The following is a 20,416-nucleotide window of genomic DNA, read 5'->3' on the forward strand; positions in this document are numbered from 1 at the left end:
GGAACCCCAGGCTTAAGGGACACCGGCTGTCCAGCCAGCCCGCACCGCTTGCTCTTGCACAACGGCTTGTTTTATGAGCCTAAAAACACCACCTCCCAAACACAAAACGCACTTGTGGGAGCAGGTCAGAGCGCGCCCAGGTGAGAGGGAAGAGCCAGGGTTCCCTCTGCGGTCACCGCGGGGGCAGCCAGGAGGCTCCGCGCCCTCTGATGCGCGCGCAGAGGTGGAGGGACTGCTTGGTGCTTGTCCGGGGTCTCTGCTTCAGTGCGTCCCCAGGCACTGGGACTCCCGGCTCTGCCCCCCCCCCCCCCCATGGACGCTCACTCAGGGCCAGTCTCTCCCAGCAGCATGGTGTTCCCCTCGCTGCCCGCAGAGCTCACCGTGAAGGCCTGGGGGGTGGGAGGGGGTGTGACATACACACGTAGATGAGGGCTTCCTCCTTTTTTGCTTTATTCTTTTTTTAAAATGTTTTTTTTATTGATTTCAGAGAGGAAGGAAGAGAGAGAGAGAAACATCCATGAGGAGAGAATCATGGATACGCTGCCTCCTGCCCGCCCCCTACTGGGGATCGAGCCCACAATCTGGGCATGTGCCCTTCACCGGAATGGAACCTGGGACCTTTCAGTTTGCAGGCCGACGCTCTATCCACTGAGCCACACCGGCTAGGGCCCTTGCTTTATTCTTAAAGCAGTGTCTGATGGGTATTAACCACAGGCGCTCCAGTTCACTCTTTAAATCGCTGTATAATCCTCCACACTGCGCTCAGGCCTCCCACCCAGGGCCAGCACCCAGCGATGGGCACCCCGTCATATACACGTTTTAACTGTGTGTTTGTTTTGAACTACAGGTCTCTATCGGCAGAGGCCATCCTTTCCACAGGCGGAAGGGGGTTCGCGGGGTCATGGAGGGGGAATATTTTTTTAAATATATTTTATTGATTTTTTACAGAGAGGAAGGGAGAGGGATAGAGAGTTAGACACATCAATGAGAGGGAAACATTGATCAGCTGCCTCGGGCACACTCCCTACTGGGGATGTGACTGCAACCAAGGTACATGCCCTTGACTGGAATCGAACCTGGGACCCTTGAGTCTGCAGGCCAACGCTCTATCCACTGAGCCAAACCGTTTAGGGCGAATATTTTTAATTTTAATAGATATTCTGCCAAAGTACTTTCCAAAAAAGATGTAGCAGTTCGCAGTAGTGAATGCCTGTCTCCCCACAGCTCACACTGGCTGGTGTCCCTCTTTTACAGCGTTGCTACTCTGGGTGGGTTAAGGGTAGTGGAAGGCAGTAGAGTCATTGTCTTTTAAATTTAAATGGTATGATTCTGACTTTTAGGGTCTTTTTACATCTCAAGTATACTTAACTGTGAGCGAGTCCTCCCATGTTTGCCTTTGGGGGTCGGGTGGTGAGGCTGAACCTGCCCCCGCGCAGAGGCCAGGGCTGGGGTCTGGAGACAGGCTTTGCACGGCCCAGCGGCCTCTCCGGGCCCCCAGCGCTCCAGGACTCGCCCAAGGTCAAGGCGCCGCGGGTGCCGCGGGCTGGGCTGGAGCCAGACTGCGCCGCGGGCTCGCTTTCACTCTCTGCACCAAGATCGCCCCAGAGATGCCCGGGGCACCTTGAGAAAAGGGCGCGGTTGGGAACCAGCTGGACGGCGCGGGGGGAGGGGGAGCAGTACCTGCAGCGGGAGCCCGGACGCTCCCCCCGGCCCTTGCCGCTGTCCTCGCGGGGACTGGCGGGAGCCAAGATGCGGATAAGCCCGAGCTGCCTCGGAGCCTGGCGGCTCTCTGCCTCAGTTTCCCGCCCGGGGGCAGAGTTGGGGAGAACTCCAGGATGTCCAAAGGTAAGCGGTTCCGGCTTCGGGGCCCGGGGCGGGCGACGGGCCGGGTAGGCGGGATGCGGGGTCCAGGGAGGGAATTTTCCGGGTGGGAGGCCTGGCGGGGAGGGGGTGGGGGGTGGTTTGGAGCTGCGGGCGGCGGACAAAGCGGCGACACCACCCCGCGGCGCGGGCCAATGGAATGAATGGGCTATAAATAGCAGCCAATGGGCGGCCCGCGTTGCGCCCCTTAAGAGCCGCGGGAGCGCGGATCTGCCGCTGTTCGCCTGCGACGCTCCCGGAGCTGTGGAAGCATTGATCTCCCTGCTGCCGGGTGAGCGGGCCCGAGGGCCCGGGACGGACGCGCTGGGGCGGGGCGGAGGCCGCTGCATCCTGTGCTCCGGACGCGACGAAGACCCCCAGGCTGGAGCCCGAGCGCCTGGGGCGGCACGGACGCCCCCGAGCGCGCACAGCGGACCCCGCTGACCTTGGCCACATCCGGGGGCTGGGGCTGGGGACCAGGGCGGGGGTGGCTTGCAGGTCCTTGGGAGGCTGGTGCCCCGATCCGCTCTGATGCACCGTCTCCCGCAGCCCGCAGCCCGCCGCCATGCCCTTCTCCAACAGCCACAACGCGCGGAAGCTGCGCTTCCCCGCGGAGGACGAGTACCCCGACCTCAGTGGCCACAACAACCACATGGCCAAGGTGCTGACCCCCGAGCTGTACGCCGAACTGCGCGCCAAGAGCACGCCGAGCGGCTTCACGTTGGACGACGTCATCCAGACCGGAGTGGACAACCCGGGTACGCGCAGCCGGTCCCGGGGCGGGGGTCGGCGCGTTCCCAGCAGGGCATCCCGGGGGGGGGAGCGGGGTCCCCCGCCCGCCCCGGCTTGGGCGGGCAGTGACGTCACTGCCCCGGTTTGGCGCCCTCCCCCAGGCCACCCCTACATCATGACCGTGGGCACCGTGGCGGGCGACGAGGAGTCGTACGAAGTGTTCAAGGAGCTCTTCGACCCCATCATCGAGGACCGGCACGGCGGCTACAAGCCCGATGACGAGCACAAGACCGACCTCAACCCCGACAACCTGCAGGTGCGCGGCGGCGGGGCGGCCGGGCGGCGGGGCGGGGAGGGGAGGCAAGTCCCGGCGGCGCTCACCTACGCTCGGCCCGCAGGGCGGCGACGATCTGGACCCCAAGTACGTGCTGAGCTCTCGGGTGCGCACGGGCCGCAGCATCCGCGGCTTCTGCCTCCCCCCGCACTGCAGCCGCGGGGAGCGCCGCGCCATCGAGAAGCTCGCCGTGGAAGGTAGGGTCCCGCCCGCCCCTCCGCGTCCCGGCCGCGCCCGCCTTGTTTACTCGCCATCCGAGCCGCCCTGCTCTTATCTGCACGCGCGGTCCGGTTCCCCACGGGACAGAGGCCCAGCCTTGCGCCGACGGCGGCCTGGGGACCGCGCAGACTGGGTCCCGCGGGGCGGGGGCGGGGTCCGGCCCGCAGCCTGCCCCTGAGCCGGCCTCTCCGCAGCGCTGTCGAGTCTGGACGGCGACTTGGCCGGCAAGTACTACTCGCTCAAGAGCATGACGGACGCGGAGCAGCAGCAGCTCATCGATGACCACTTCCTCTTCGACAAGCCCGTGTCGCCGCTGCTGCTGGCCTCGGGCATGGCCCGGGACTGGCCGGACGCCCGCGGCATCTGGTGCGTGTCCCTTCCCCCCTCCCCATCCCGCGGTCCCCGCCTTCCCTGCGCCGCCCCGCCCCGCCCATGCAGTGGAGGAAGGAGGGGTCACGCTCCTGGGACAGGTTTGGTGCCACCAGGGCCTCCTGGCAGGTGACCTTGATCAGGCAGGTGGGCCAAGGCCTCAGTCCGGGGGGACCTTAGGGGTGGGGGAGGAGACAGGCCAGGCTCCCCCCCCCCCCCCCCCCCCGTCTTGGGAGCTGGAGCTCCTTGTTTTCTTTTTCTCACACGGGACTCTGCCAGGTGCGGGGTGACGCAGAGGATTCCCAGTGGGGCGAGGGAGGGCCTCCTGCTTGCCTCACTGTCTGTAGGCGGGGCTCCAGCCCCGGACAGTGCTTTCCAGGGTGGGGGTGGGGGTGGGGCTATCCTGGCGGCTCTTGCCTCTCAACTCTTAGATGGGGACCTGGTGTCCCCCTCAGAGCTGCCCCCAGCACGTGACTGGCAGGATGGGGGGCAGCTTAGGGCTTTTTGATCCATTTCTGAGGTGTCCTGGCCTCCCTGCCTGCCCCTGGGTACACCTCAGGCCTGGGACCCCCTGGAGTCTTTCCTGGATGTGCCAAGGCCTCCGTCCTGGAGGCGGCCTGACAACGCGCCCCCCCCCCCCCCCCAGGCACAATGACAATAAGACCTTCCTGGTGTGGATCAATGAGGAGGACCACCTGCGGGTCATCTCCATGCAGAAGGGGGGCAACATGAAGGAGGTGTTCACCCGCTTCTGCAATGGCCTCACCCAGGTCAGGCCTGGCCCCCAACAGGAGCTGGCATGAGTGTGTGTGTGAGGGGGTCGGTGCCAGGGACTTAGTCACCTCAGGCTCCTGGGTCCCAGCTGGTTGCCTGCGGGGAGGGGTGTCTCCAGGCCTCGCCGCTCACGCCTTCTCCACCTCCAGATTGAAGGGCTCTTCAAGTCTAAGAACTACGAGTTCATGTGGAACCCGCACCTGGGCTACATCCTCACCTGCCCGTCCAACCTGGGCACGGGGCTGCGGGCGGGCGTGCACATCAAGCTGCCCCACCTGGGCAAGCACGACAAGTTCGCGGAGGTGCTCAAGCGGCTGCGGCTTCAGAAGCGAGGCACAGGTGCGTGGGGCAGGGTCTGACCCCAGCTCTCCCGCGGGCTCCCCCGCCCCCCACCCCCGCTGACCGGGCTGTCCCCCCAGGTGGTGTGGACACGGCCGCGGTGGGCGGGGTCTTTGACATCTCCAACGCCGACCGCCTGGGCTTCTCGGAGGTGGAGCTGGTGCAGATGGTGGTGGACGGCGTGAAGCTGCTCATTGAGATGGAGCAGCGGCTGGAGCAGGGCCAGGCCATCGACGACCTCATTCCCGCCCAGAAGTGAAGCCGCCCAGCACCTGCCGCCGCCACCAGCCCTGCCGCTTCCCGACGTATCGCCTGGGCAGAGCCCACCACACACCCTGAGCTCGAGCCCGCGGCCGAGCCCTTAGCCTCGCTGTAGAGACTCCCGTTGCCCTAGGTAGAGTTTATTTTTGGTTAAGTGATGGCTACGATGTTGCTGATGCTGAAATAAACAGGGTTTGGCCTGCCGGAGCCTGCCCCTCTGGTCACTTCTGGGATGCAACAGGAACAGGAGGGTCACCCTGCTGTGCCCACCTGGTCCTATTCCATGAACCCCTCTTGGCCCTCCCTGCAGGCCTGGGGTGGGCTGGGGGTAGGCTGTGGAGGGGGAGGAGCTCCAGGGAGGAGCCCCCCAGCTGAGCATCTAAGAGCACTTGGGCCTGGGGTGGAGCCTGGCACTTGGCTCAGCCCCGCCTGCAGAGTGGGGGAGGTGTGGATGCTGTGAGGAGGGCGGGAGTCCAGAAACTTGAAACCTTTTGTTCCTCCACCCCCAAACACTACCCCCTCCTCCAGCCAGCCTGGCAGCATCCCCTCCCCGACACCCACCCTCTCTGCTAGGTACTCTCCCCGCAGGCTGAACTGGCCCCTCGTGCCCCCAGGCCCCACCCTGCAGTTTCTTCCAGAAGCCTGGGGTCCTCACACCGCCCTCCTCAGGGCCCCAGTCCCTCCGACTCACACAGTGGGTCCCACCGTAGTGTCCCCGGCCAGGCTTTCTGTGTGTTTCCCAGCTGCCACTGCCCCCGGCTGGTCTCTCTGTGGGCCCACCATGACGAGTCAGCCAGGGCCTGGCTGTCCCTTCTCCAACTCCTCAGCCCTGAGGGCAGCCTGTGCTGCCACCTGCTGGCCAGGGCCGTCTCTGTCCTGACACCCACCCCCTCCAGCCTGGGGTGCCCCAGCCCAAGCTTGATCCCGCAGGCCTTACCCTTCCCAGGTTCTCCTGCAACTGTGAAGCCAGGCCCGGCCTCTGCGCCTACCTCATCCTGGGCTGGCAGTCTGTCCGCTGAAGACTGGGCTCTCTACCTGGGAGGGGCAGCTGGTTATCCCAGACCCTGGGGCTCAGTCCAAGCAGGTGGGGGGAGGGCAGCATGAGGAACCGCAGGCGTCCTGGGTGTGGGGGGCCCATGCAGGTGGTGTCCAGGCTGGGAGGGCCGTCAGGAGCCTTTGCCAGGGACCGCGGTCAATACTTGCTGGGCTGGCCCCCTGCTGGGGCATCTCTGCACTCATCCTTCCTGGGCTGAGCGGGCAGGCCAGGGAGACAGGAGGCAGGGCACCCTTTTCCTGGCTTCAGTGTCCTCCACCTCCGGGGCCTGGGTCCGCGGAGCCCAGGAAGTACAGCCGCGGGAAAGGCCTGGCCCTGCAGAAGGAGGTGGGGGGCAGCCATGCAGGAGCAGCAGCAGCAGCATGCCCTCCCCGGCCAGGCTCCCTGCGCCACTGCCATCGAGGCTCTGCTGCACAGCGGCGTGTGGGCCGAGGGGCTCCTGGCCGGGTGTGGCTGTGCCCCGGTGCGGGGTGAGCGCTGCCCCACGGCGCCGGTGGGCAGCAGCACCGAGGCAGACACACCACTTCCTGACAGAAGGTCTCATCCCCTCAGCATGCCACCCAGGGAGGCCCAGGTGGCTGGGCTGTCTCGGGCTCAGCTACCCGACTGGACGCGACTGTGCCAGGCCACCTGGTTTCCTAGGCCTTCCCCCTGCGTTCCTGGTTCCTCGTGTCCTCTTGCTGCACTGAGTGCACTCTCGTAGCTGCCATCACGCGCTCTGGGACCAGGCCCCACCGCCTCCCCTTCCTCTGGGCTCCAGGGCGAGTTTAATTTTCCTTGAAATTACGTCAAACGCGGGAAGGCTATGAAATGCCTACCCACTGCGGAGGGAACTCGCTCTGTTCACTCCGGGTCTCTCTGCGCTGGGAAGTGAGCCCCCAGCCTGGGTTCCTGCTGCAGCCCCACTGACATCCGGCAGCACAGCTGTGGGGGCTGTTCCGGGCTCTGTGGGTGCTCACCCCACCCCCAGCTCCTGGATGCCAGCAGCATCCACTACCCCGTGCCCCCCCACCCCCCATGACAGTGCACAGTGCCTCCAGACACCCCAAACGCGCATGGGACCCAAGAGCCCCTGACCCCGGAGACACACCCAGCGCCTGCAGAAGACAGCTGCGTGTGGAGGAAGAACTGCTCGGGCTGCCAACACACAGGGCCGCTGCAAGACCAGGCCCGGCCCGCGAGGCGCCACGCAGGCCCCGCAGTGCAGGCTCAGGGAGGTGCCGATGAGCTCCCAGAAGCGTGGTTGGGAGGAAACAGCCTGTACTCGGATCCCACACACAACATGTGGGGAACCCTGAGGAGCAGGAGCGAGCGGAGGTGGAGAGGTGACAGGTGACTTCCTTCTTCAAACTTCACTTTCCAAGTTTCCTACGGTGAACATGTCTTTCTTACGTAAGCCGAACTGAATTCTTTACATGTTTTTTAAAGGCTCTGATGTGTCACAGTTCGTGGGAGACTGAGGCTGGGCTTGGCTGTCATGGCCCTTCGTGCGTGCTGCGCCTGAACAATGGCCGCCCACCCGTGGGGGCGGGAACGGGGCTCAGGGAGGAGGGCTGGGCGGGTCACCAGGAGGCCACCTGGTTCCGAGGCGTGGGCTCTGTCCACTGCTCCTGGTCTTTGCAGACCTGCTAGCCCTGAGTGTGCGGACCTGCTACTCAGCAGGAGCTGAAGAGGCGGCACCAGAGGTTCCTCATTCTGCATTTCTATTTGCAGCCCTGAGCTGACTCCAAGGAGCCGACACCAACGCCTCCCACAGCACCTGGGGCTGCACCTTGTTCTCAGTGAACTTCCTTTCCCCGGGAGCAGGGGCGATCACTTTGATGGCAAGAAGTCATCTTCCTGGCTGTGAGGCTCCCAGGAGCAGGGGAGACTTCAGCTGCGAGAAGTGAGGCTTCTACCATGTGCATTGCATTGGGCGACCAAGTGCTGCTTCCCAAGCCTGGCAGGCAGGGCCTGCAGGAGGCGTGCACGGCTGGGACCCTTCCCTTTCTGTAGACCTGGTCCAAGCTGAAGGCCTCACTGAAATAATTAACTTAAGACCCAGAAAGGTTCCAAGAGCTCTTTCCGCTGAGCCTGTGGGAGGTTGCTCGCCGCCCAGCACCACCCTCCCTGCTCTCCTGGTGCAGTGGCCCTGAGCCCGGCCTGCAGCCGCCCAACCCGAGCAGCACGTCCCCAAGGCGGTCCCAGCCACCTGGGACGAGGACGGGCCCTCGGCTGGCGGGGGAACACCTCCAGGTGTGCAACCTGGTACATGCGTGTGACGGCCGGCACCACTCCCGACTTGGCGATGGGGGCTGTACTGGGCCTGGGACCCTGCTCTGCCCTTCACTAACCCTCCTGGCAAGCCGGGGCCCGACTAGGTGCTGGCTGGTCTGCCCAGGTCCTGCAGGCCTTGGCGGTGCGTCTTGGCAGGAATTTAGCTGGAAGCCACCATGCCTATGAGCGTGCAGGGTGGCACCAAAACTGCCGGCAGCGGCACCAATGCCTCCAAACCCGTTTCCTTCGCTGTTTCGATCTAACCTGGGGCTCCCTATGCATATCTCTTTGCTTTCCACACTCAGCCTTCCCACCTGTGCTCCGCCTTGCCCTGCCCTCCTCCCAGCAGGACTGCAGCCCGCCCCGTCACCCGTTGGGCGTGGCCCTCGGTTGCACTCCTATGTCACTATTTCACGGTGGCAGACGTGGGTCAGGCTTTGGCCTTTCCCCTTTCATCCCACCCACCCCAACTGTCCTGCCTCCATTACTGGACAGACAGGTAGTCTGTGTTAAAACATACCCAGCTTTTCCCAAAATACACAACTTAGCAAAAACACAAAACTTCCATTAAATTTTCACTAAAACGAGACTAGTTTTGACACAAACTGCTCGGCACATTGAGTCGCACTTCAAATGCATTTCCCTCGAGAAAAAATAATAAAGGAACCGTCCACACTTAACACCACTGCACTGTGCTTGAAGGCCCGCCTGCTGCGCCGGGTGGCGGCCAGCACCGCCCCCTCGTTCTCCCCGAGACCAGATGAAGGGCCCAGGCGCTGATGGCGTCCCTGTGCGCTCCTGGCCTCAAGGACAGTCCAGATCCAGGGGCTCGGTTCCCCTGATGACTGACAGGACGAAGGAAATGCAGCACAACGGCAGCAGCCCTGGGACAAGCCCATCAAGATTCTTGGGAGCTGAGAGCTGGGGGCGGGGGGGGGGGGGGGGTGGCGCCGGGGCGGGACCAGCGGAGCTGGGGTTGGGGTTGCAGGGGAAGCCCAGGACTGGGAGCAGGTGAGCGGAGCCGGTGCCGAAGTGCGAGCCTGGTACTGCGCAGAGGACCCTGCTGACCAGCAAGTGCCCGGCGCACAGAGTGCCAGGCCTTCAGGGCTGGCGGTGTCCCAAGCGCCTGCTGCCGGGCGGATGAACGGATGCACATGCTGCCTCCCAGCTTATTTCCATGCAGAGCATGACTGCTTTTCGGTGTATCACACCCTCCCACGCCTGCCGGCACTCCCTCCCGAGGCAGTGGGAGCCAGTTCAGACCTGGCTCTGGAAGGAGCCGGCATGCCAGGGTGCTTCCTCTCTGGTCCCCAGGGTGCTTCCCACCCAGGGCAGGGGGTCTGTTTTGGAGGCCTGTCAGATCACTCCCGAAGGAAGTGTGGGGCCAAAGTCCCCTTCACAGCAGAGGTGCACTGAATGAGACACCGATTACTGCAATGGCGACAAGACAGAGCCTGTCCACCGTCACTGCCCTGCGCCTCAGGCTTGCCTGTCACCTGCACCACCTCGCCTGCCGGTCTGGCTTTGCTCAGCCTCGAGCCGGCACTCCTTCTGGCAGCACTGGCGGTACTGGGTTCAAGACCGTGTGTCTATCCCTCTCCTGTGAGAAGAACTTCTGGAAGGCACAGGCTCACCTGGCTTGTCTTTGGATCCCCAGAGCTCAGCACAGGGCCCTCTGGAGTCCCTGCCACCCTCGCCTGCCCCCAACATGCATGTCGATGAGCGCCCATAGGGATAATGGCGGGCAGTCCTCAGGATACTCCCGGAAACACCTGAAAAGAACTCAGGCAGTTTAACTTGGAGAAGCAAAATTCAGGGAGGGAATGACACTCCTCTTCAAGCACTGAGCCTGGACTAGAGAGCAGGAGACCCCTGCAGGATGGTAAGCTGCCTGTGGCAGGAAAACGAAGGAGCAGCCAGAACCCTCCCCAGCTCCCTGGGTGCGCGTGAGCCCCTGAAACTCGGCTCCTGCTGGAGGGAGGAGTTCTAGAACGTTGCCTTAAAATAACGCAGAGGTGGGCTAAGTGGGTGGGAGGAAGAGCGAGAGCAGGAAATACAAAAGGCACAGGCTGGGGGCAGAGCCAGGCTGGAGCAGCTGTCTCCGTTCTCGGGGACGCCCCCACGAGGCCCCCGTCACCAGCCAGGGATGAGCAGTACTTCACCACAGCAGAAACCACAGCGATGCCTGTCCGAGGAGCTGGGAACATGTGAGAACCTCAGAGCTTGCAACCAGCCAGCCCCAACCACACAAACTGCAAGAACCAAAGTGAATCAACAAAGCAACGAAACCAAAGCCAAGGGCAACGCAAGTGCATGATGCGGGCGTGGTGGGCAGGTCTGTTCCCGCCCCCAGGGGAATCGGGGACCAGCTTCCCTACATCCTCAAACCAGGACTCCTGCTCAGCAGGCCTCCCCTGGGGAATGGGGCCCCGGATGTGGCCCCGAGGCGAGGCCCACTGTCAACACCCATGACTGCCCTCCTGACACCACCAGCTCTCATGCTGATGCCAAGCCCCAGGTTGCTGTCTGTCGTCTGAGGCAGGATCCACTCCCGTCCGTCCGTCCGTCCACAGCACTTGCCCAGAGGGACTTGCACGGCCTGCACCTGGCTGAGCTGCGTGATGCGAGCGCAGGCAGCGGAGGGCGAGAAGCGCACTGCCCCTGACCCCCGTGGCCGGACCGGCTCCGCCGTCCTGAGTGCCGCTGTGAGGCAGGAAAGGTGCCAGGGCTGCTGGAGACCAGTGACCTCAGACCAGTTCCGACTGCGCGAGCTTTCTGGCCTGCGGGTTGCCGTGTTGCTGACACACCACGCTCTGCGGATTGTCACTTGGGCAGGGGACTGTCCCTCGAAGGGGCACACCAAAGGCCGCCTGACACAGCTGCTGCACTGAACTCAATGGCTGCCAGGGTGCCCAGTCACCCTCTCAGGGAGTCACAGGGGGGGGTGGGGGGGTGGGGGGGGTGCCCCCGGGCACAGTCAGGACACCTGTGAGCCGAGCCGTGCACTTCTCACCACGTCCTTCAAGAGCAGCCACCGCTCCCCATGGAAAGACCTCATGGTAAATTACCAATGCCCCCCCCCCTCAAGCCAAGTAAGTCCCCAAGAAGCAAAGTTCCAAGCTCTCCAACCCAGGCCCCTCCTCCTCAGGTCTGTGCTGGCCCAGGACACAGTGCCATGCAGACTGGCCTCTGTGCCCACCGGCCGAGCGGGAGCTGCCAGGACAGCACTGCCAGCAGCAGTGTCCACCGCGGCAGCCGCATGCTCAGAGGCGCACAGGAAGCCCCTTTTCCTGCCGTGGCTCTCCAGGCATCCGGGAACCTGCGCTGCAAAGGCCCACCACTGCTTCCTTTGTGGCAGGCGCGGTTCCTCCGTTCTCTGCACGCGCCTCCGGTGCAGCCGGAAGCCCGAGAGCTGGGCACACGCGGAGCCGCGCCTGGTCCTGGCCTGCCTGGTCCTGCGAGGGAAGCGGCGTGTCTGGAACAGTCACCTTCCTTTCCGGACCAGGACACCGCCCTGCTTGTCGGGCATCAAACCAGCAGCTCCGGCCGGCCACGTACCTCCGCGCCCCTCGGGTCCCAGGGAGTGGAGGAGGGGAACACGGGGCCTTGTCTTTGCTGCTTAACAACGTTCAAGCACTCCAGAACATTCCTTTACAAACCCGTGTATGCAGAATAAAAATGCCATCTCCTGAGAACGCAGAATCTAGAGGGAGGGCCTGGCCCCTCGGCGAAGGATGAAGTTCATGTTGAACCTCAGTAAAGGTTACGCTGCCACTAAAATCAAGTCACCGTCAGTGAGGAACAAAGCCTTTGCATGCGACCACCTCAGACGTCTGACTCCTGTGGTGACCACGGGGCTTACCCCCACTTCTCACTGACCAGTGTTCCAGAACGCAGGGCAGCGAGGATAAAAGAGCAGCTGCCAACGACACGGCTTCTTTCTGCATAACGAGCGGCCATTTCATCAGGGCACGTGGTGAGCGCATCTCGCTAAGGCCTCGCCGAGGTCCCCTCGCCCTGGAGGAAACAGATGGCGGCGGCGGCAGCGGAAAGACTGAAGAACCGGCACAGCCCCCGCCCCGTGCGCAGAGCGGAGCTCCACATCTCCACCCTCTGCCCCCTGCGGGCCGCACAGAGCTGGCAGAGAACCTGCCGAGGGCCAGGGCTGGACACGGAAGTGACGGGCCCCAGAGAGGGAGGAGGGGACTACCGACTCATTAGCGAAGGTCTGCAAGGTTTCAGTGAGGTGCTGTGACGTGCTCCGCATTTACGTCCAAGGGCACTCAGCCCTGCCCCCCGTTCTCCCAGCTCCGGTGGCCCCCAGGCCTGGGCCCCTGCTCCCTGCAGGCTGAGCCCCCTCTCCCAGTCTCTCCAGGGGGAGTCCACGCCTGTGCTGCTGGCCCGCCCGCCAGGCCTCCCACCACCTGCCCCCACGCAGGGCGGCAGCGCGCTCTCTGCTGCTCCTGCCAGAAGCTGTGTGGTCGCCTTTGGCTTCTCCCTCACCCGCCTCCACCCCAGAGCAAATGCATTTGACTCGTTTCAAAACATCCAGAACAGCCACCATCTCACCAGCAGCATCTCTTGCCTCATCACCGCCAGCCGCCTCCCACCGTCCCTGGCCGCTCCTGGCTGCCAGCACGGCGCCCTGAAGGCCTGAGGCTGCGCGCCCTTCTCTGGGAAGTCCCAGCGGCTCCCGGCAGAGTAAGGCCCGTCTCTGCAATGACCTCCAGGGCCCTGGTGGAGTTTGACTGCATCTCCCTTCACTCGGCTCCAACCCACGGCGCACTCTGGCCTCAGCCTCTGCAGGTGCCTCCCCTGCAGCCCAGGCCCTGCTCAGGCACTGAGCCCCTCCCACAGCCCTGAGCACAGCGCCTGCTGCGACCAGGACCCCGGAGGCCTTGCCCAGCGCCCATTTTTCACAGCGTTGATACGGCTCCGCCCCAGGCACCTTGCTGGTCGCTGTGGACTGCCATGCTTTAGAACACACCTTTAGGAGACTAGGGGTCTGTTTTGCTCACGGACATGTCCCTAACACATTGGAACAGTGTCCTGCTGTGGCAGACAAGAGTGTTTGTGACTTGAGTGTCCAGACTTTCCTCCTGTGACCAACAAACCCAGAACCCAAACAGCACACCCATCGATGTGACAACTTCCCTGTGAGAGCAAAGTGTCAAACTGACTGATGAGTCATCAGCTCATAGGACCAGGGAGGTGCTGGGAAAAGCTGTCGGTCGAATTCATGGAATGAACCACGAAAAACGAGAGGAAAGTGACATACTTCACAGAGGAAATCCAGACCCGCCGGACCTGCACTGCAGCTCACGGGAGTGCCGGCTCCTGAGGCGGAGGCGGCGGCCGGGGAGGCAGCCACTCCGACTCCCTGGCTCCTCAGCCGCCGGAGGGAGGGCCGTCTTCTCCCTTCACCGCCTTCAGGACCCTCTAAGGACAAAGGCCTCCCACACTCGCCAACTGCTTTTGTTCGACTTGCTGGTGAAGCAAAAACACTCAGTCACTGCCTTCACCGAGTCTTAAATACAGTACTAGGACACGATGCGAGGTTTTACTGAGAAAAAGTGAATGTTTAATTATCTTGTGAATCTACTTAGAAAAACACACAAGCAAAGTTCACAACTATAAATTTAAACCTTTTGCACTAAAAAACACACGAACAACAAACACAAAACCACAGGCATGAACTGTAAACCTGTACTAATTACCAACTAGTCTTAAGGTTAATTCTTAGTAGTTCAGTATCTCCTCCTTGGCAAGTGTAACAGCTGTAGCACCAATGACCTCCCACAGAGCTGCTGGGACGGGCGGCCAGGCAGGGAGATGCTCCGTACGCACCCCCGCACGCGCGGCCCACGCGCACCCACAGGAGGCACGTGGACATGGAGGTCACACGCTGACCCTCAGGGCAATGGAAAGAAGACAGAGGGCACAGTGTCGCACAGCTTTAATGTAGTGCATTCGCAGAAACGAGGCCAGCTTCCGCTCCCAGGCGTGCTCTCGTCCTTATAGTTTAATACCATGATTTAGAAGACGCAGACGTTATTGCCTAAATGTTATTCTATACATTTCCACCAGCGCCCAGGAACTTCAGGCCGCTGCTCTATTACACCATCGTTCCCGGTTACAGCTTTAGCTCATTGGCAATCTTGGAAGCAATGTTTTTGAAAGCGATGGACGTCCCTGATATCCGCTTGAACCGCACCCCGTTCAGAGACAGTCTTGGCAGCTTGCACACCTCCATCTCCCACTGCACGAGGCTCTCCGCGTGCCCGTCGCCGTGGACACAGAAGAGGAGGAAGCGCTCTCTCTGCTCGTAGTCGCAGTTGTTGGCGTCCAGCACTTTGCGGATCTCCCGCATCATGTCGCTGGGGTCCATGGAACTAGTGGTTTTCATGCTCCAGGTGAAGCGCAGGGAGCGAGGTTTTGCTTCTTTGTTTTCATCCTTTTGCTCAGCAGAGACGTTGCGACTGAAACGCACAGCGGCAGGTTTATTTTCATTTGCACGGGACAGCCGGCCCTCTACTCTAGCTAGCGCACGACCAGCTCCAGCACAGCGCGGAGCCGGGCCGTTTTCCTGCACAGGCCCACACGTGGTTATCTGTTTCTTTTCTAAGAAATCACCATCTATTTGCTTCGCCCTAAAGTCATAGGCCACACATGCAGAAAACCTACCTGACTGTAAGACCTTCACCCAGTCATGTACTCACTAAAACTAAGAAAATAGTTAAATCAGGCAAAGTGGAGAGAGAGCTGCCCACATGTCCAAGAGCCCAGCTCTGCCCCAGGCTGAGCACAGGCGGCAAGGAGCCCTCAGCCCCTCACAGGGGCCCTGCTCGGCTCCTGTAATGCTCCTCACTCACACAGCCGGCACTGTGACGGGGTAACCGGCGACTCAGCAGTTCAACCTGCTTTCCCTGCCACCAGCCCCACAGGCTGAGCACATAGCTGTGTGGGAGCGGGCGGGAGGTGGGGGGGGGGGGGGCGCAGGGGGCACTCTCTCAATCCCCTGCACCCACCTCCATTATTTTTCCTTCTACTTTAAACATCTAGTTTCAGTTCAAAAAAAAAATTCTTACATGACATTATCTTGCTAGTGCAATAAAAAAAAAGTGTTAAGGCTGATTTGTTGTTGAGCAAAAGTGACCTGTTTGAATGCAAACTATGGACTCAAAGTTCAAGCCGAAGTCCCCACATCCACAGACGTCACCATGGGGCCCAGCCAGGGTTCTCTGCAGCCCCCAGAACAGGCCTCCTACCGCCTCACTGTCAACTATGGACACCAACTGCCACTCAGTCTCCTGCGCGTGCACCTGGGGGCCTCGATCAGGATGGTGAACACCTAACACTCGTGCGCGTTAAACACACCCAGCGTAACATGTTAAATACACTTAATCTTAGGGCGAAGTCGTTAGCAGTGCTGAGGGTAGGCCACAGGTTTTACTGTGCCTTCAGTTCCCTGGTGCTGACCTGCTGATAGGACATTCCGCTGGATTCACATCCACCAAAACCAACTGGAAGCTTCCTATGTATAACATTCTGTTGGGCACTGAATAGGCCATAAAAAGGAGCAAGAGCTCTCAGACGCAGTCGGGGTGTGGGAGGAGGACTGCCCCCTGAGGAACAGCAGTGACCAGAGGGTCCCAGAGCCAGGCAGGCCCACCTCCTGGCAGGAGCCAGGGGAGGAGGAACCGCTCCTGGAGGGGCTTCTGGGGAGGGCTCTGAGGAGCCCGGGTCCCACACCACCCCGGGGGCGGGAGAGCATCTCCATGTGCGAGCAGAGGGAGTGTCAGCAGAGGCACAGGGCGGACACGGGCAAGTGTGCCAACAGACGGACTGGGCAGTGTACGCACTCTGTTGTCACACACCAGGAGGCAGGTCCTGTGACTCCCTTCCTATCATGGAGGGGAACAAGCTCAGGACAGCTAGAGCCCGCGCCAGGCTACAGTGGGCAGGCCTGGGGCATACTGCTGCCCGGCTCTCACCCCAACAAGCTGCCTCAACTGAGGCAGGCTGCTGAGGCTCTACAGGGCCTCGCATGGACATGGTCGGCCAGGCAATGGGCCACTGCAGGTTTTCATTCAGAAAAGTCCTATGACAGAGCTGTGCTTTAGAGAGACCAGGGAGAGAGCCAATGGGTGTCAATAAGGACCTGAGCAGCACGTGGCAACCACTGTAAAGGGCACAGGGAGGGAACAACCACGGAGACGGAGTCCTGAGCCTCGCTGGTGACTCACTGGCATGGCTCAGTGGTTAAGCATTGATCTATGAATCAGGAAGTCATGGTTCAATTCCTGGTCAGGGCACATGCTCAGAATGCAGGCCTGATCCCCAGTATGAGGCGTGCAAGAGGCAGCCAACTGGTGATTCTCTCATCATTGATGTTTCTACCTCTCTCCCCCTCTCCCTCCCTCTCTGAAATCAATAAAAATACATTAAAAAATAAAATACTTGAAAACATAATCACTGTTCTAAAAATCTAATTTTCCCTAGCTGGTTTAGTTCAGTGGATAGAGTGTCAGCCTGTGGACTGAAGGGTCCTGGGTTTGATTCCAGTCAAGGGCACATCCCAGGTTGCGGGCTTGATTCCTGGTAGGGAGCGTGCAGGAGGCAGCCAGTCAATGATTCTCTCTTATCATTGGTGTTTCTCTCTCTCTCTCCCTTCCTCTCTGAAAGCAATAAAAATATATTCAAAAACCTAATTTGAAATTTCTACTCACTGCTTTCATGTTTGAGACTAGATCTATGCTAGGAGTCACTGAGATATCTGGAGTGCTCCCACCAAACCCAGACCTAAGTTCCTGTTGTTAGGGCCCAGACAGTGGCACCCTGGCGCCCTCCTGTGGTCCTGGGGTGTAGCACACCTCTGGCCCAGGCCCACCGCCAGGGGGCAGCAGCGGCACTGCCTCTTCCCAACCACAGAACCCAGACCCACCAAACCCACAGGACAGCAGAAGAGCATCACCGCAGCCACAGTTTTTAACATAAAATATATTTAAAAAATCATTTCCCTCACCTGGAGCCCTCATATCTCCCGTTCCTCTCATATTCGGTCGGAAGCCTGAATGAACAGGACGCAGAAGCAGAGAAGTGGAAGAGAGAAAAGAGGTCTTACACAGCAGCACACGAAGCCCGGTGCAAACCAAGAAACCCAAGTCACGGGTGAGCTTAGGTCTCTCTCTCATGGTGGCCCAGACAGCACTCCGCCTCTCCAGGTGTCTGCAGGCCGAGCAGGTGGCGGGCTGCACACTGGCTTTCCAGACCCTGCAGGTGCCCTGCCCAGCCCTGGCAGCAGACCACTCGTGGCCTTCGACTGGAGGTATGCTGGCCTTTTAAATAACTCCCCGAAGTGTAATGGCTTTCTATGAAAGGGAACTGGATTTATCAGCTGAATTCTACATTCAAGCAGATAACTGTCTTTCCAAGAAAAACCTGGAAACTAGGAAGATCAACTCAAAGCCACCACCAAGTGGCATTTCCCTCAGGAAGAAGGTGGTCTTCCCAGTTTTTGGTAAAGCTTCACGTTAACCAAGCCTCTCAGAGGCCCACTGGTTCCACTGAGTGAGAAACAGTAGTCAGCCTTCCAGGCAGCTGAGAGGCACAGGCACAGGGTGGCCTCCATGGCAGACTTTCTGCCTCAGGTGTGTGCATTCCAAGGTAGTGAGCAACATTTTTAGTCTCTTGACTGTCAGCATCAAAAAACAGTCATCTCACCCTAGCCAGTTTGGCTCGCCCTCGGACTGAGGGTCCTGGGTTCGATTCTGATCAAAGGCAGGTACCTCAGTTGTAGGGCTTGATCCTCGGCACTGGCTGGATCATGCGCAGGAGGCAACCAACTGACGTGCCTTTCTCACAATTGATCTTTCTCTCTCCCCATCCCTCTCTCTCTAATATTAATAAACATCCTCCAGTAAGGATTAAAAAAAAAAAGTCTTCTGGTAGGAACAGCATACATTACAGTGCTTCAGTTAAAAACAAGACATGCTTGCCCTAGCTGGTTTGGCTCAGGGGATAGGGTGTCGGCCTGCAGACCAAAGGGTCCTGGGTTCGATTCCGGTCAGGGGCACGTGTCTGGGGTTGTGGGCTCAATCCCCAGTGGGAAGAGTGCAGGAGGCAGCCAATCAGTGATTCTCTCTCATTATTGATGATTCTATCTCTCTTCCTCTCCCGTCTCTGAAATCAATAAAAATATATTAAGATAAAAAAAATAAAATAAAAACAAGACATGCTAGCATGGTGGGCATGGCACAGTGGTTGAGCATTGACCTATGAACCAGGAGGTCACAGTTGGACTCCAGGCTGAGACCTATGCCTGAGTTGCAGCTCAATCCCCAGTGTGGGGCATAGAGGAGGCAGCCAATCAATGATTCTCTCTCATTATTGATGTTTCTCTCTCTCCCTCTTTCTCCCTTCCTCTTTGAAATCAATAAAAATATTTTTTTAAAGACCCACAAAAAACAAGATACGCTTTCTTCAGTGGTTGGTGGAAAGTGGCTTTTAATAAAATACTATTTACTCTTCAACTCTGAAAATATTACATTTCTGCTATGCAGCGCCCCAAACCTAATAGGCTATAAAGTGTGAGTTTTAGACTTGTCTCTCATTTCAGAATATGAGCTAATTTCCCTCTTACTTTAGAGCCTTTTGCTAATTGAATCCTCTATGAAATGAAAAATGATGACACACACAATCACAACTTACCTCTGCCCGCTTGAGGCTGCCCATGAAATGTACACTAATGTTACTGCACATCTCATTCCTCAGACAGAAGCATGCTGAGTGTTATTAGTATGAAGACAGAATTATTCGGATGCTAAATAATTCTACTGAAGAAAGAAAATGCACAGAGCATGCGTAGGCCTCTTGTTATGTGGGTGCCGCAGTCCCTTTCAAAATGCCTGAAAGAGTTAATCTATTTCTTCCCCCAGTTTCCTTTCAAGGAAATAAGTATTTAGTTCTCAGCAGAAAGTTTAGTTAAAAAAATAAAACAAAAAAACAAACAGGGCTAAAAAGCCAAACCTGATGTTAATTGCAGGAACCATTTTGGGGTGAGGATTGAAAAATAAAAGTATATATATAAATCCTACCTTTTGATAAACCTGAATGACATGTTTCTAAAAGAAATTAAGCCAAAAATAAAAATTAACAAAAATGACTTGTACAAATGAAATATAAATTCAGTCAATTATAAAGAGAAAGAAAAACAACAAATAAAAAAGGCTCCTTTTCTGTCCAATGAACAATGAAACAGTGATATGTGTTGAAAAACTAAAATTATTACAGATAATTGAGGATGTGATCTTTTAATTATAAACATTTAAAAATCTATACTTGTAAGCAAAAACTCAGCATTGACACTGACATCAGCTGTAATGAGTTTAAGGCTCTTCACATGGCTCTATGTTAAGACAATAAAGTCAACATCTTGTCTGAAATAAATGACTTAAGTCATTTGCAATAAACTAGTAATAAAACATTTTTGAATTTTCTTCAGAATATCTTATGAACAAAAATTTCACGTTCTTATACAGAAACATTAAAAATTTCATTATAAAATGTTTAAGCATTAAGAGAATCATTGCTTACTTCAGGAAGGTAATTTAAACATTAACAGTAGTTATAAATTACTTTTTAAGAAAAAGTAACTTATTAGGGTATTAAATGAAGCAGACTTTTCAGTTTTAGATACTGAAATGAATGGAAATTTCATGACTGTATAACAATGGGTGATTCATTTTTATGTTTTAGGAATAAATTCAAAGAGCCCAATTTAAAAAAAGTGACTCTGCTTGTAAAACATTTTAGGAAGATGCTTAGGCTGAGAGGAACAGAATCTGACCAAAGAAACTTGAAATTGCTGGTCAGGCTGGCCTGACCACGCTCTCAGCCTTCCTGGGCAAGAGTGGCCTGGGCTTGTCAACGACTTGGAAAGCCCATGGCTGCGACTGAGCACAGGAGGCACGGGGATGTGTCTGCCGCTGGGCTGACGGAATGGATCCGTGTTTTGTTTTGTTTTTCTAATCTGGGGTGATGTTGGCAGTGCTTGAGACATTGACCCACTTAAAAATATCTAACTACTGTAGGTACTACGACCAAGCACTTCATAACCAGATCAGAAGGGGTACACAGCAAGTAGAGAAGATCATGCATTGAAAAGGTTTTGTAAATATTTAAGCACTACATGAAGGCAGTATTATTCAACAGTTTGT

General features: G+C 58.2%; 2 protein-coding genes across 7 annotated transcripts in view; one reads left to right on the forward strand and one right to left on the reverse strand.

Moving 5' to 3' along the window:
• Positions 1 to 1,360: 1,360 nt before the first annotated feature.
• Positions 1,361 to 5,095, forward strand: CKB (creatine kinase B). Its single transcript, XM_081086006.1, has 8 exons — positions 1,361 to 2,152; positions 2,410 to 2,618; positions 2,754 to 2,908; positions 2,991 to 3,123; positions 3,340 to 3,511; positions 4,161 to 4,284; positions 4,438 to 4,627; positions 4,708 to 5,095. The coding sequence occupies exons 2-8, from the start codon at positions 2,426 to 2,428 to the stop codon at positions 4,884 to 4,886; spliced, it is 1,146 nt and encodes a 381-aa protein (XP_080942132.1). The 5' UTR covers positions 1,361 to 2,152; positions 2,410 to 2,425; the 3' UTR covers positions 4,887 to 5,095.
• Positions 5,096 to 14,137: 9,042 nt separating this feature from the next.
• Positions 14,138 to 20,416, reverse strand: part of MARK3 (microtubule affinity regulating kinase 3) — a 104,833-nt gene continuing 98,554 nt past the window's right edge. For 2 of the 6 annotated variants that reach the window (XM_081086017.1, XM_081086015.1), the window contains exons 16-17: positions 19,295 to 19,321; positions 14,138 to 14,677 (exon numbers count right to left, since the gene is read on the reverse strand). In XM_081086017.1, coding sequence (XP_080942143.1) covers positions 14,332 to 14,677; positions 19,295 to 19,321 — 373 coding nt within the window. In that variant the 3' untranslated portion in view covers positions 14,138 to 14,331. Of the gene's footprint in view, positions 14,678 to 17,223; positions 17,269 to 19,294; positions 19,322 to 20,416 lie in introns of all 6 variants that reach the window. The other 4 variants (XM_081086018.1, XM_081086016.1, XM_081086013.1 and 1 more) reach the window with 3 other exon arrangements.

The sequence above is a fragment of the Myotis nattereri genome (genome assembly GCF_964212035.1).
Source record: "Myotis nattereri genome assembly, chromosome: 1".
NCBI classification, from domain to species: domain Eukaryota; kingdom Metazoa; phylum Chordata; class Mammalia; order Chiroptera; family Vespertilionidae; genus Myotis; species Myotis nattereri.

Excerpts from the sequence above, each read along its gene's own strand:
- CKB (XM_081086006.1), top strand. The coding sequence starts at position 2,426 with ATGCCCTTCTCCAACAGCCACAACGCGCGGAAGCTGCGCTTCCCCGCG. Across the intron at positions 3,512-4,160 it reads CCGGACGCCCGCGGCATCTG|GCACAATGACAATAAGACCT; the intron begins GTGCGTGTCCCT and ends CCCCCCCCCCAG. Across the intron at positions 4,628-4,707 it reads GCTTCAGAAGCGAGGCACAG|GTGGTGTGGACACGGCCGCG; the intron begins GTGCGTGGGGCA and ends CTGTCCCCCCAG.